General features: G+C 35.7%; 1 protein-coding gene across 20 annotated transcripts in view; it reads left to right on the top strand.

Moving 5' to 3' along the window:
- L3MBTL4 (L3MBTL histone methyl-lysine binding protein 4) overlaps window positions 1-14,828 on the top strand; it is a 497,842-nt gene that overhangs the window by 224,406 nt on the left and 258,608 nt on the right. For all 20 annotated transcript variants that reach the window (XR_013165276.1, XM_077135929.1, XM_077135928.1 and 17 more), the window contains one exon: window positions 8,155-8,269. Coding sequence is in view for 19 of the 20 variants with exons in the window: in XM_077135929.1 (XP_076992044.1) it covers window positions 8,155-8,269 (115 nt within the window). In the remaining variant the exon portion in view is untranslated. The remainder of the gene's footprint in view (window positions 1-8,154; window positions 8,270-14,828) is intronic.

Here is a 14,828-nt window from a genome sequence, read left to right as displayed (position 1 = left end):
TGTTCCACATTATCAGGAAGACTTTCCCCCTAAATGTCATGTCCCATGTAGGAGGGAAGGGTAATTATTTTGCTTGTGGAGCTGGAATGCCAGTGGTATTATGATGTATTGTTCAGTATGTAACACCGTTTCTTACTTCCTACATGTGCTAAAATGCAAATGACTAAAAAGTCCTGAAAATCTATGGTTTTAGATATATAATGTACAGAGATATAAGTGGTAACACACACACAAAAAGATTTGGGGAGCAGAAGGATATAGAAAAAGTATATGTGAGCGTTATTGAACTTAATTAGGTATCAAACCAAATATAACTGTCATATATTTAGGATGTTAAATATTTGACCCCATGATAACCACAAGGATAATATGTGAAAAATATATCCAGATAGAAGTGAGAAGGCACTCACTATGATAAAACACACAAAAAACAAATGAATATAAAGGTAGGCATTAAGGAAAGAATTAAGGGACCTAAAAGGTATAAGACAAAGGCTAAATAACAAAATGACAGAAGAAAGTCCTGTATTATCACTAGTGACTTTAAATGTAAATGTATTAAATTCTGTAGTCAAAAGGCAGAGATTGGCAAAATGGATAATAAAAGCATGACCCAACTATATACTATCTGTAAGAGACTTGCCTTAAATTCAAAGATACAAGTAGGTTTAAAATGAAAGGATGGAAAAAATATGTATATACCACACAACTAGAAAACAAAGAGAGCTTGGATAGCTATACTAATATCAAATAAAATAGACTCTAAGTAAAAAAACCGTTATGAGGGACAAAGACAGTTATTATATACTGATAAAGGGGACAGTTCAATAAAAAGATGTAACAATTTAAATATATGTATACCTAACAACAGAGCCCCAAAATTTATGAAGGAAATACTTACAGATTTGAAGGAGAAAATGACAGTTCTACATTAATATTAGGAGAGTTTACTACAACACTTTCAGTAATAGATAGAACATATAATTAGATGATCGATAAGGAACTACAAGACTTGAATGAAACTCTAAACCAATTATACCTAACAGACATATATAGAACATTTCACCCATCAAACACGGAATGCACTTCTTCCCTAGTGCACATGAATCTTTCTCCAGGATAGACCAAATGTTAGGTCATAGAATAAGACTCAGTACATTCACAAATATTGAAATCATATAAGTTATATTCTCTGACCACAACAGAATTAAGCTAGAAGTCATTAACAAGGGGAAAATGGAAAATTCACAAACATGGAAATTAAACAACATACTCTTTACAACCAAAGGGTTAAAGAAGAAATCAGAGGCAAAAGTAGGAAACAACTTGAGGTAAACGACAATGAAAACACAAAACTTACGGCATGCAGCAAAGGCAGTACTGAGAGGGAAATTTATAGCTCTAAATGATTATATGAAAAAGACGAAAGATTTAAAATCAGAGTCCTAACCTCAAAACTGAGAGAACTAGAAGAAGAACAAACTAAACCTGAAGCAATCCGAGAGAAAGGAATAATAAAGATTAAAGTGGACATAAATGAATAGAAAACAAACAAACAAAAACAATAGAGAGAATCAACAAAACCAAAAGTTGGTTCTTTGAAAAGATCAATAAAATTGGCAAACCTTTGGCTAGACTAACAAAAAGCAAAAGAGAGAGGATACAATAACGAAAATCAGAAATAAAAATGAGGGCATTACTACTCACCCCACTGAAATAAAAAGTACTCTGAGGATACTAGGAACAACTATATATACACTGTATATATAATTATATAACCTACATGAAATGGACAAATTATTTTCAGAAATGAAAAAGCCAACCATCAAGTTTATATGGAAAGGTTAAGGGCCCCAAATAGCTAAAACCAAATAGCTAAAACCATCTTTAAAAAGAAGAATAAAGTTGGAGGGCTCACACTTCCTGATCTTAAAACTTATTACATAGCCACAGTAATAAAAACAGCATGATACAGGTGCAAAGATGGACATATAGACCAATGGAATAGAATTGAGAGGTCAGAAATCAGCTCTCACAGTTACAACCAAAGGTTTTTGACACAGTTGCTAAGTCTATTTAATTGGGGAAGAACAGTCTCTTTCTGCTGGTTTGAAACTGTTGTTTCAAAACCCATGTTCTTTAATCTCGATTCAATATTGTTGGGTGGGATCCTTTTGAGTAAATTGTTTTCCATGGAGGCGTGACCCGCCCCCTTACGTGGTTTCCGTGGACCTGTATCTCCATCCATTCAAGGTGGGTTGCTTAGTGGAATCCTTTAAGAGGGAATCGTTTTGGAAAAAGCTTCAGAGCTGACAGAAACAGAGACTTTGGAGATGCAGAAGGAAAACACCCCCAGAGAAACTGTTTGAAACTAGAAGCCAAAGGACCAGCAGATGCCAGCCACGTGCCTTCCCAGATTGGCCTTTGTTTAGTCAACGTATCTTTCTCTGAAGGCCTTAGTTTGGACATTTTTATGGCCTTAGGACTATAAACTTGTAACTTAATAAATTCCCTTTATAAAAGCCAACCCATTTCTGGTGTATTGCATTTCTGGCAACATTAACAAAATAAAACACTCCTCAACAAATGTTGCTGGGAAAACCGGTCTTCATTTGCAAAAGAGAACTTATACAAAAATGACCTCATTCAATAGTATCTCATAGCTTTAATTTGCATGTCCTTAATAGTTAATGGTATTGATTATTGGTCATTTGTATCCTTTCTTTGGAGAAATGTTTAATTAAATTCTTTGCCATTTAAAAAAAAAAATGACCTCATTCAAAAACCAACTCAAAATGGATCAAAGACCTAAGTATAAGAGCCAGAACTATCCCCTAAGAAAACATAAGGAAGCACCTTCAGGACCTAGCGCTGGGCAGCAGTGTCTTACACTTTATGCTCAAGGCACAGGCAACAAGAGAAAATACAGATAAATGTTTTTCTGATTAAAAATGTTTACACCTGTAATAGTTTGCTAGCTGCCAGAATGCAAAATGCCAGAAATGTCTCCAAAATGTTTCCTCTTTTGGGTAGGCCACGGTGGCTCAGCAGGCAAGAATGCTTGCCTGCCATGCCAGAGGACCCAGGTTCAATTCCCGGTGCCTGCCCATATAAAAAAATATATATATTTCCTCTTTTAAAGGATTAATGGGTGGAGTCACAATGGAAACTATCTGATCAAAAGTTACCACCCACAGTTGGGTGGGTCACATCTCCATGGGAAGAATCGAAATGCTCCCAGTCAGCAATATTGAATGAGGATTAAAGGACATGGCTTTTCTGGGATCCACCACAGATTTAAACCAGCACAATGCCTCAAAGGATTGTATATGAAAATAAAGTGACAGCCTACACAGTGGGAGAAAATATTTGAAAATCACATATCCAATAAAGGTTTATTATCCAGAACAAATAAAGAAACCCTACAACTTAACAAGAAGACAAACAGCCCAATTTAAAGATAGAGATCTCGACAAAGAAGTTATACAAATGGCCAGAAAGCACATGAAATAATACTCAACATTATTAGCCATTAGGGAAATGTAAATCAAAACCACAGTGAGATGCTGTTTCACACCCATTAGAATGGTTGCTATTTTTTTTTTAAAAGGAAGGTATCAAGTATTGGGGAGGACGCTGAGAAATAGGAACACTCATCCATTGCTGTTGAGAATGTAGAATGGTGCAGCTACTGGGGAAGACAGTTTGGTGGTTCCTCAGAAAGCTAAGTATAGAGCTACCATATGACCTGGCAATTCCACTACTAGGTATATACTCAAAAGAATTGAAATCAGGGACTCGAACCGACATTTGCACACCAGTGTTCATAACAGAATTATTCACAATTGCCAAAAGATGTAAGCAACCCAAGTGCCCATCAACCAATGAATGGATAAACAAAATGTAGTATCTATATCCAATGTAATATTATTCAGCTGTAAAAAGGAGTGAAGTTCTGATACATGTGACAACATGGATGAACCTGGAAGACATTATGTTGAGTGAAATAAGCCAGATACATAAGGACAAATACTGCATGTCTCACTTATTTGAAATAATTAGAATAAGCCAAGTCATAGTATCAGAATCTATAATATAGGTTGCTAGGGAACAGGATGTAAGAATAGGGAATGGGAAGGTAAGGCCTGAACTGAACAGATATTCTCAAAATCAGAAAGGGTGAGTTCTCCAATTTTGCTCTTTGTTTTTCAATTTTTTTCTGGCTATTTTAGGTCATTTTTATTTTTATTTAAATGGTAGAATCAGTGTGTTAATGAACATCCCTCCAGCCCACATAAAAACTTTGGTTTGAGCAGGGCTGTTTTGAAGTAGAGAACAGAGAACAGACTGAGGAGAAATTAAATCTTAATACTATTGAGTCTTCTAATAATTCTTCATATATTTGGATAATCTTTAATTTCTCTCAGAAACATCTTGAGCTTTCAGTATATAGACCTTGTATATATCTTCTTATGTGTTTTTCTAAGAACTTCATTTTGTTATAGTAAATGGGAATTTTTGAAAGTCAATTTTGTTTTCCAGTTGATTGGTGTCAGTATATACAAATACAATTGACTATTTTATGTTGACCATGAATCCTACAACCTTGCTAAATTCTAAAAGTATATATCTATTTTATTTTTTAGGATTTTCTTTTAAATCTTATTATATCCAACATGGCAACCATGTCATCTGAGAATAAAGGCTGTTTATCTCTTATTTTACAACTTTTATGCCTTTTATTTCTTTCTCTTGCTTTATTGCACTGCACTGCAATGCTGAAAAGATAAACTTGCCTCATTCCTGATTTGTAGGGGAAAGCTCAATATATCCTCACTTAATATGATATTAACTGTAAGTTTTTCATAGATGTCCTTTATCAAATTGAGGGAATATCTTCTATTTCTAGTTTGTTCATATTTTCTATCATTTTGTTTATCATTATATATTGAAATTGGTCACTTTTTCTGTAGCCACTGAAATGACCACAGTATTTTTCTTCTTTTATTCTGTAATGTGATAAATTAATTGTTACCAATTAGAATGTGAACTAACCTTGCTCATTTGCCCACATATTTGCTGTTTCTGGTGCTGTTCATTTCTGTAGATTCAAGTTTCTCCTGGTATCACCTTCAGCCTGAAACAATTCCTTTAATATTTCTTGTAGTGCACATCTGAGGTGATGACTTTTCTCAGTTTTTGTTTATCTGGAAATTATTTCCTCATTTCACTCCCTTTTTGAAGGATATTTTTACAGAATATAAAATTATGGATTATCTTTCTTTCTTTCTTTTTTTTGCTCTCAGCTCTTTAAAGATGTAATTTGACTGTGTTCTTGTCTTCATCGTTTCTGCTGAGAAGTTGGCAACCTTTCCTGTCATGGTTTCTCTGTATTCCTTGTGTTTCTCTGGCTGCATTCTAGATTTGCTTTTTATCTTTCATTATCAATAGTTTTACTAAGATTTACTTAGGTTTGGTTTCTTTGGTATTTGTTATGTTTTGGTTCTGCTGTCCTTCTTAAGCTTGTTAATAGCATTTGGGGCCGAATTAGGGAGATTTTGACCACAATTGCTTCAACTGTTGTTTTAGTTTTTACTTTATTCCATTTCCTCCTTCTAGACTCTAAATACATGTATGTTAGATCAGTTTGATATTATCCCAGAATTATCTGAAGCTCTGTTTATTTTTAAAACTTCTTTTGTCACTTCTTCAGATTAATAATTTCTGTGAATCTGCTTTCATGTTCATTTCCCCATTTTTCTACCATCTTCACTCTAGTAAACCCAGCCAGTGGATTTTTTTCTTTAATTTTAGAGATTTTGTTTTTCAGTTTTAGAATTTCTATTTGGCTCTCTTTTATAATTTCCGTTTCTCTGCTGAGATTCCCTATATGTGCATCATTAAGATCATTTTCTTTGAGGTCCTTGAATGTATTTTAATTACTGCTTTAATACCTTTGTCTGCTCATTCCAACATCTTCGTCATCTCAGGGTCTATCGACTACATTCTTTCGAGTGTGGCTTGCCTTTACTTGCTTGTTTCATATCTAATAAATGTGTATTGTATTCTGGACATAATGGATGATAGTGTACAGAATTGGGAGTATTTGTCTTCCTTTAAAAAGGGTTAAGTTTGTTCTATCAGACAGTTAATTTACTGATGATTGCCCTTAAACATGTTGAGGCTCAGTGTGAACCTTTTTTTTAGGGCTGGGCTAGAGTAGCCTGTTTTCTAGGAAATGATTCTTACTCCAAAGGTAGTCCTTGGTATCTCAGTCAAATTCTCAAAGTTTTACTGAGGCTTCTTTCTGGTTTCTCTAAGTAACATATATATTCTCTAGTATCTTTGTTTCACTCTCAGTTCCTTATCAGCTGCTCTCTGCTTGGCTTCATGAAGTCTCACTTTGCACGTCTGTAGTAGAGCTTTTGATCAAGGGCTTGTAAATAGGTCCCCACAGACTTCTTTTGCAGCCCTCTTCCCTCGTACCTTGACCTCTAAACCCTGCTGCTGCAGCAGCTTTCAGGGATAATCCTTGTCTCAGCACAGTGTCACTGCTCTGTTTGCATTTCTCCCTGGGCTGCAACTGTATCTTGTCTGGGGGCTGACATTAAGAGTGCACATGGGGCTCACCAGGGGAGTTTTCCTTTTCTTAGGGATTGCATTGCTGCCTATTGTGCCATGACTGAAACAGTTACTTCATATACTTTGTCCAGTTTTCTGGATTTTAATGTGCAAGGGCATTTTGTCATGGCCAGAAGCCCAAGAAGTCTGGCAGAAATAATCTTTCAAAAGCTATTCCTAAGACTGAATGATTCTCAAACTTTAGCCTGTATCAGGTTCATCTGAGGAGCTTGTTAAAACAGATTGTCAGGCCCTACCTCTTAAAGTAAATAATTGAGTAGGAATGAAATGGGGCCCAAGAATTTGTATTTCTAACCTTTGTTCAAGGGTGTTGGTGCTGTTGTTTTGAGGACCACATTTTGAGAACTAGCTTATAAGGGTGGATCTTGAAAAGAAACTATTGGGACTTTATTTAGAACTTCATTCTTAAAATTTGCTTTTCTTTGTCCTTTGTCCTGCATACGAGATTTATATTTCAGTTGATTTAATATACTGCAAGGTATTTTGCTCCTTTCATTCAAAATATGAGTTTCAAAAAATTATTAGGCTTTTTTTTACATTGAAAAGATAACTTGCCCATTTAATTGATAGAAACAAATAGGAAGGAGAATAAGTAGAGTTATATAATGCCGAACTGTTCTTATTCTTATTTTTTTTGTTCTGTATAAATAAAATTGGCTCTTTCATTCAGATATGAAATTTCTAAGATGGAGAGAGGGAAGAGTAATGAGGTTTGATATATGTTTCAAAAAATCAGACTTTTGTTTCAGAAATTAGACTTTATTTTAGGCATTCCTAGACTCTCTCTCTCTCTCTCTATGTATATATGTCTATACTTGTGTCACACATGTCATACGTTTGTGTGTGTTTTGCAGGTAGGATAGAAAACAAGGATAAATTAGCCTCATTCTAAGCCCCCACCACTTAGGATCGCTGGTTCCAGGACTTACCTCTCTTTGGAAGACTCCCTGATAGCTTACATCTTGTCCTTTAGTAACTTTAAGATAGATCTTTAAATCTGTCTGCTCCAATAGCACGTTTTGTCTCCTCTCTTGCCTCCATTTTCCAGTGGATGCGCCTCTCCTCTTCTGTGTGGGTTTTGGAATTCATTGTTTCCTCATGCTTTGATCCATGCATTTCCCATCGGCATGTGGCTCCACTGATGTCGACTTGGTGGCTCCTGTATTGGTGCCAGCATGGGCAGTGCCTGCCACCGGGAGAGGCGTGTCCCTCCGCAGTACTCCAGTGTTCATGCATCTCAGCTGGGACAGTGGGTTGCTCTTGCCCTTCCAACTTCTAACAAATCCCTGACAAATTTTTCCTGTTTCTGCTCTTAAGTTCCTTGAAGAATTGGTATAGTAGCCACTGATGGTTAGATGAGAAGGCTGTATGATCACACCTTTTTAATATTTTTTTAGCTGTAATAAGTTATTTCAGTTATTCAGCTGTAGTAAGTTATTCAGTATTCAGCTGTAATAAGTTTTGATACAGGGATATTGATATATGAATTATTCAAAGTGCATGTTTTAACAGGTTCATTTTGATGGTTGGGACCACAAATATGACTACTGGATGGATGCAGACAGCCCTGACCTGCACCCCATTGGCTGGTGCGATGTCACCGGGCATCCCCTGGAAACGCCCTATCGTGAGTATCATGTTCTGGGTTCCTGTTCTTTAAGTACTTAGACTGAATTCCAGCCTGCGTGTTGCTTATTCATGTTATTGTAGGTATTTGAAAGCTAAATATCAGGTAGGTGAATTAATCAATCATAACTACACCTACGCTGAGCACCAATTATTAATGGTTGAGTCACAAAGGGTATGCTGTATATAAATGAAAAGTAATACTCACTAGGAAACTGTTTTAATAGCGTGGTGTAAAACTATTTTGATGGTGTTTCTATATTTTATTTGAAAAACTGTGCCAGTAGGTCCAAGTCCATCTAATTTGGGCCCTTTTTTTTTTTTTTTAGCTGAAAGCAAATTTGTTTTTTATACATCTTATTCTAATTAATTTTTTAAAGAATAGGCTAAATTTTGTTTAGAAAAGCTAAATATTTTAAATTTCAACAACTTTTTGATTTTTTTAGTCGTAAAAGGTTTTTCAAAAGCCTCTATTGTTATTGGTATCTTATCATTTCTGTCTTTCTAGCTATTTAAATTTGAGGAAATCACTCCTCAAATTCTAATGAAGCTTGAATTGAAATATCTTATTCTTTTTTGCCTAAAGGATTCCTCTGATCTGATTAGGCTGACATGACTCATAGCTAGTTGTAGACCCATGTGCAAGTGTTCTCCACTCTTCTGTGTTTCTCCTTCACTGCTTCTGCTGCCTCCTTTTTGCTTCTTGCGATATAGCTAACATGGCATTCTGTTCATTAGAATGCCTTACCTCAGGCCCCACTAATGATGCTTGAACCTTAGACTTAAATGAACTAATTCTATCTTTGAAAGAATTCTTTAGGTTCTTATGAAAGTGGGAAGAAACTCTGACTTCTTAATTTTTATTTTTTTTATTTTGCAATACTTTCAAACTTACAGGACAGTTACAAAAATAATACAAATCCCAAAGAAGAGAGCACCAGCATGCCTCTACATACCCATTGTTTACCCAGATCCACCAATTTTAACATTTTGCCACATTTGTTGTATCATTGTTTCTATCTGTCTGTCTGTCATCTGTCTTATTTATCAGTCCATTTTCTGAACATTTGAATGAGGGTTGTACATATTCTGCTCCTTGAACAGTTAATACTGCCATGTACTTTTCCTCAGAACAAGAATATTCACTTCCGTAGCCACCTCAAGTGCAGTTATCAAGTTCAAGAAATTTAACATAAAACTACAGTCTATATTCCAATTTTTTCATATGTCTCAATAATGTTCCTTTGAGCCTTTTCTCTTCCTTTGCTCAGCCTCATCCAGGTTCATGTATGACACTAATTGTCACTGTCTCTTTAGTTGTACAACATAAACTTTCCCATTTCAACCATTTCTAAGCATACCATTCCATGGGATTAATCACATTTACAATATTGAAATACCTTCATTGCCTTCCATTGCCAAAATTTTCCATCTTCCCAAACAAACTCTACATCTATTATGCATTAAATCCCCATCTCCCCAGTCCCCCTCTCCCTAGCAACCTGTATTCTACTTTCTGTCTCTATGAGTTTGCACGTTCTCCAATATTTTCTTTGTAGTTGTCATGTGGTTTAAATTCAACATTTTATAACAATCTCATTTGCTTTGATGCCAACTTAAGTTCGATAGTATACGCAAACTATGTCCTAAACCCCTCTGTCCCCTTATGTTTATGTAGTTCTTTTCACAAATTATGGGTTACACATTATGAGATCCAGAGCACAGTTTTCGTTTTATATACTATAGGAAGTAAAAAGTTGAATTACAAATAGAAGTACTGGCATTTGTATTTACTCATGTCCTCACCCTTACTGGAGATCTTTATTTCTTCATGCAACTTCAATCTTTTGTCTACTGTCCTTTCCTTTCCACCTCCAGAACTATCTCTAGCCTCTTTTATAGGGCCAGTCTAGTGGTGTTGAACTTCCTCCTCTTTTGTTATCTGGTTATGTCTTAATCCTGCCCCCAATTTTTTGAAAGACAGTTTTGCTAGACATAGTATTCTTGAGTTGGGACGGTTTTTTTTTTTTTTTTTTTTTTTTTTTTTTGCTTCTAACTGTTATGTGGCAATTGCTTCTGTCTTGTGGCTTTCATAATTTTCTCTTTATCTTTGGCATTTGACATAATATGCTGCAGTGGGTCTACTTGGAGTTCAACGAGCATCTTAAAAGTGTATATTCTTGTCCTTTGTGAAATTTGGGAAGTTTTCATCCTTTATTTCTTTGAATATTCTCTCTGTCCCTTTCTCTCTTTCTCCTCCCCCTGGGACTCCCACAGTGTGTGTATTGGTATGTTCGTGGTGTCCCACAGGTTCCTCTGGCTGTTTCACTTTTCTCCATTCTTTCTTCTTTCTCTTCCTCAGACTGGATGATTTCAATTCTTACCTTCAAGTTCACAGATTCTCTCTTCTGCCAGTTCCAATCTGCTGTTGAACCTTACCTAGGGAATTTTGAGTTCTGTTACTGTGATCTTCTGCTCTGTTTGGTTCCTTTCATAATTTCCATCTCTTTATAGATAGTCTTTTTGTGATTCTCTATCATTTTCCACATTTCCTTTGGTGCATTAACCATGTATTCCTTTAGCCCCTTGAGCATATTTAGGGCTATATTTTTAAAAGTCTTTGTCTGGTATATTCCCAGGTCTGGATATCCTCAGCAATGGTTTCCAATGCTTTAATCTTTTCTTTTGCCTGGCAATGACTTCATAATAAGCAAACATTTGTACATTGTGCTAGGTTCTTCAGATATGACATCAATAAGATCCACGTCCTTCTCTTATGAACTTGCAATACATTAACAAGCGTGGGATTTGTACACAAAGGATGCAAGGCAAGCAAACCTTGTTCAGGACCACATGGGCTTTCCAGGAGGGGAAGGTGCCGGCACTTCTGCTTTGTGGTTTTCTTCTTTCACGCTTTTTGTTCTCCCGCATTTCACTGCCCAGCCCCCCTTCTCCCCCATCTCTGACCCTAATAACTTTCTTGTTTAGAAACAGTTTCTCCTGGGGTAGGGATGGATCAGCATTTGGGGCATAGGGAAGCTCTCTTTGTTCCGCTTTCTTCATTGCCTGCTCCTTGGTTAAGCTGTCTCTCTGGCTTCTTCTCTAAACTTCTCATAAGCATCCCCAAGTCCATGCATCAAACCTGAACTCTAGCACAGGCCAAATCTGCTGTTCTTATCATAGTTCCTATTTGCTTCGTAGTCCTTACTTCTTGCTTTAAGATCATCCTCACCTCCCCGACCCCTATCCCCTTGCTCCTTTCTCACTTCACACATCTGAACCAGTCACCATGCCCTGCTGGTTTTCTTCCTTAATTTCTCCAGAATCCATCTCCGATCTACCCACCTCCCATCCCAAAGACGTTGCCTTATTTTGGGCCCTCATCATAGTTATAGATGATTCTCATAATGTGGTCTCCAACCTGCTCGTGTGTTGCATGTAGTTAATGTATCTAATGAATGGATCTAAATATGTAGATGGTTAGAATATGAAATCCTGAGTTAGACTGCTTGGGTATAAATCCCAGTTTTACTTCCTGCTCACCCGCATGACTCATTGTTCCTTAGTTTCCTCAGCTATAAAACGGAGAGAGTGTTAGCATCTATCTCATAAATTTATAACTATGAACTGACTTAAATATGTGCATAACATTTCTAAAGCTACCAGGCTCATAGTATATGCTCAATTAATATTAGCTGCTCTTATCAGGAAATGATGGAATATTTCATAGCTTTTCATTTTTACATAAAACATGTGAATTAGTAAGAATTATAAAACTTGAAATTGAGCTAACATTAGTATGAGACTGGATTTTTCAAAATATTTTAATTAAGTTTTTCCTTTTAAGAAGTTTGGCTCCCATGTTTTGTTGGCAATGTCACAAGATTCTTCTATTGCTCACACTCAGGTCATTGAAATCCCTACAATTTGAGGGAAAGATAATTTGTAATTGTGGTGATTTTCTGTTGCTGCTATGCTTGCTTTTAAATGAATTTGTGGTTGATTAGATTAATAATTACTAGTGTGCCTTACTGTAGTTCGGTTAACCCTATGGTTTATAGTTATGCTTATCTGTCTCATTTGAATTTATGACTTACTAGTTTTTAAAAACTTCAATTTTAATGCATGCATATAATATGGTTTAATATAAATCATCTGTGGCCCTATTTTTAGGGCTAAAAAATGAGAAAGAAAAATAACACATGTATTTATTTATCACTGAATTATTTTACCACTAGAAAGTGGAAACAAATGGGTTAGGAGCTCAAACAAAGCAGAGTTTGTGAGTCTACAGTAAACTATTGCCATAGTTTTCTTGACTCTCCTTTTTGGGTTCCTTCCTATGTAAAACTAATCATGTTATCTTATTCTTGAAGCTCTTCTTTGGCACCCAGCATCCTACAGAATGCAGATTCTTTTCCACATACACAAGGCACCCCTGTGTGTGTACTTTGCTCATCTCCATGCTTTAATCCACCATTTTCCACCAAAGACCCTTCTTTTGCACTGTACATGTTACTCAGCATGCCTTGAATGTTGTCCTAAATATTTTGAAGACAGTGCATCACCTTTCTGTAGCTTTCCTCTAACTTTGCAGAAAAGTCACACCCCGTTTGGAGAAAAATGCCCATGTAGTGAGGAGTTGCTGGGAATGCTTACTCTGCAGTATGAATTACTGGTAGTATGTTGGCTTGTGGCCTCTGTTTTATGGATGCTGTTTGTGCAGTCATTTTAGATCATTGTTTATGGCTGAGTTCTATTTCAAGTCAACGGGTTGCTCTTATCTACTTATATAATTCAAACTGAAATTTCTTCATTAAGATGTCCAGTGTCTTTGACATCAGATCAAAGTAATTACATTTTTGTATGTAGAACTATAAAACCACAGAGAGTATCTTATCACATACAAACAGATAAAGTCATCAGACCAACATTAATTTTCAGATATTTGTCACATATTTTCAGATATTTTAATTTGCAGATTTTTTTCCCACTCTATAGTTTTACTTTTAGTATAATTGTATGACTCAACAAATGCCATCAGTACTTTATTTTATATAATATAATCATTTTATTGATAAAATATTGCAAAGACTATTAAAATTTAGGCCTCAGTAAAATTTAAGAGATCATCTAATCTCTATTCTCATTTTATGGAGAGAGAACTTGACTTAAATTTTATCTATTTTATTGATTTAGTCTTGTAATTTTCTTTTACACAAGACATCATAGTAGCTTGCCAACTATGTAATCTGTGAAAATAAGAACAATCAAAAAAAAAAATGAAGTAGACATTTTTAAATCTGTTTTTCCTTATGAATATTTTAACCTTGACCTTTTGTCAACATATTTGCAGCTCTTCATTGTAATATATGAAGCAAGGGAAGAAAAATGTACTTATTTATGATATTTTTCCTCTTTTCAGTGAACTGCCTGTTTTTGTTTCAGGCATAATAGTATACACAAATCTATGAAATAGAATAAAATTCTATTCACCAGCTATGAGCAAGTGAAAACCAAATGCAGACTGCTAATGAGACTGTATAAAGAGTGAGAGGTACTTAGGATTTTTCTGGAGAGCCTCTGAGAAGGGCCTTTGAGCTGATTTCAGAAGAGCAAATTGGGCTGGAGAAGAGGAGGGAGAGAGATGGCTACTCTAGGAGGTGGGGAATGTGCCAGTGTAACTGTAATTAAAGCTCGTTGGTCTTTATATGCATTTCATTAGGTAAAATTTTACCTAAGATTTTTTTCTGAATAAATGGCAGCACTTTAGTTTGCTTTTATTTTTCTAATGCTATTTAATCAAGTATATTTATGCAGAAATTGAGCCTATATGCTATGACACCAAGCTTCTGTAGAAATACTCATGTGCAATATATTTTGGCCAAAACAATAACACTCAGTTATCTCTAAGGTCTAATATTAGTTCTTGAAAAGGTGACTATGGAAAGCCTCTTGACAGTGATAATTTGAATGTTCCACCTCAACTGGGAACAGCCTCAGATTGTATGACCTGATGATGACTTTTTCCTCTTAGCTGCCTTCCCCAACTCTGGATGTTCACCTATAGGTCGGCCTTGGACCCCCTACCTGATTCAGCTCTGCTTTTCTCAGGTCATGGAGGACACAGCTTGTCCATTTTGTCTTGACGTATATTCTTTTATGGTAGTTTTTTCCGCACTTAAAAGTAAATAGTTAGAACTTAGCAACTTTTACATTGGCCAAGATTTCTCGTGTCCTTAAAAAGGTATCAAAGTATCAGAAGCTGAAAGCCATCCTGCCTTGGTCATCTACTGGGTTGCCATTTGGCAGTCTTCTAAGTCATAGCATTTGGAAACTATCATTCCAGTCATATTTGTTGTTAAATTTCTTTAAATAGAGAGCTCATTAATTTATTTTATTGCTCATTATTTACCCACAGATGGTCTGCATTGGGCAATGGGATCTCCAGTATTTCTTGATTTGAACATTGACCAAGCTTTTAAGACAGAAGATAAGAGATTTTGGAGTTAGGAAAACTTAAGATTTAAATTCCCATTCTCCTCTAACCTATGTTATAG

Source organism: Tamandua tetradactyla, chromosome 18, assembly GCF_023851605.1.
Source record: "Tamandua tetradactyla isolate mTamTet1 chromosome 18, mTamTet1.pri, whole genome shotgun sequence".
Classification (NCBI taxonomy): domain Eukaryota; kingdom Metazoa; phylum Chordata; class Mammalia; order Pilosa; family Myrmecophagidae; genus Tamandua; species Tamandua tetradactyla.
This window is presented reverse-complemented; position numbering and strand designations above follow the sequence as displayed.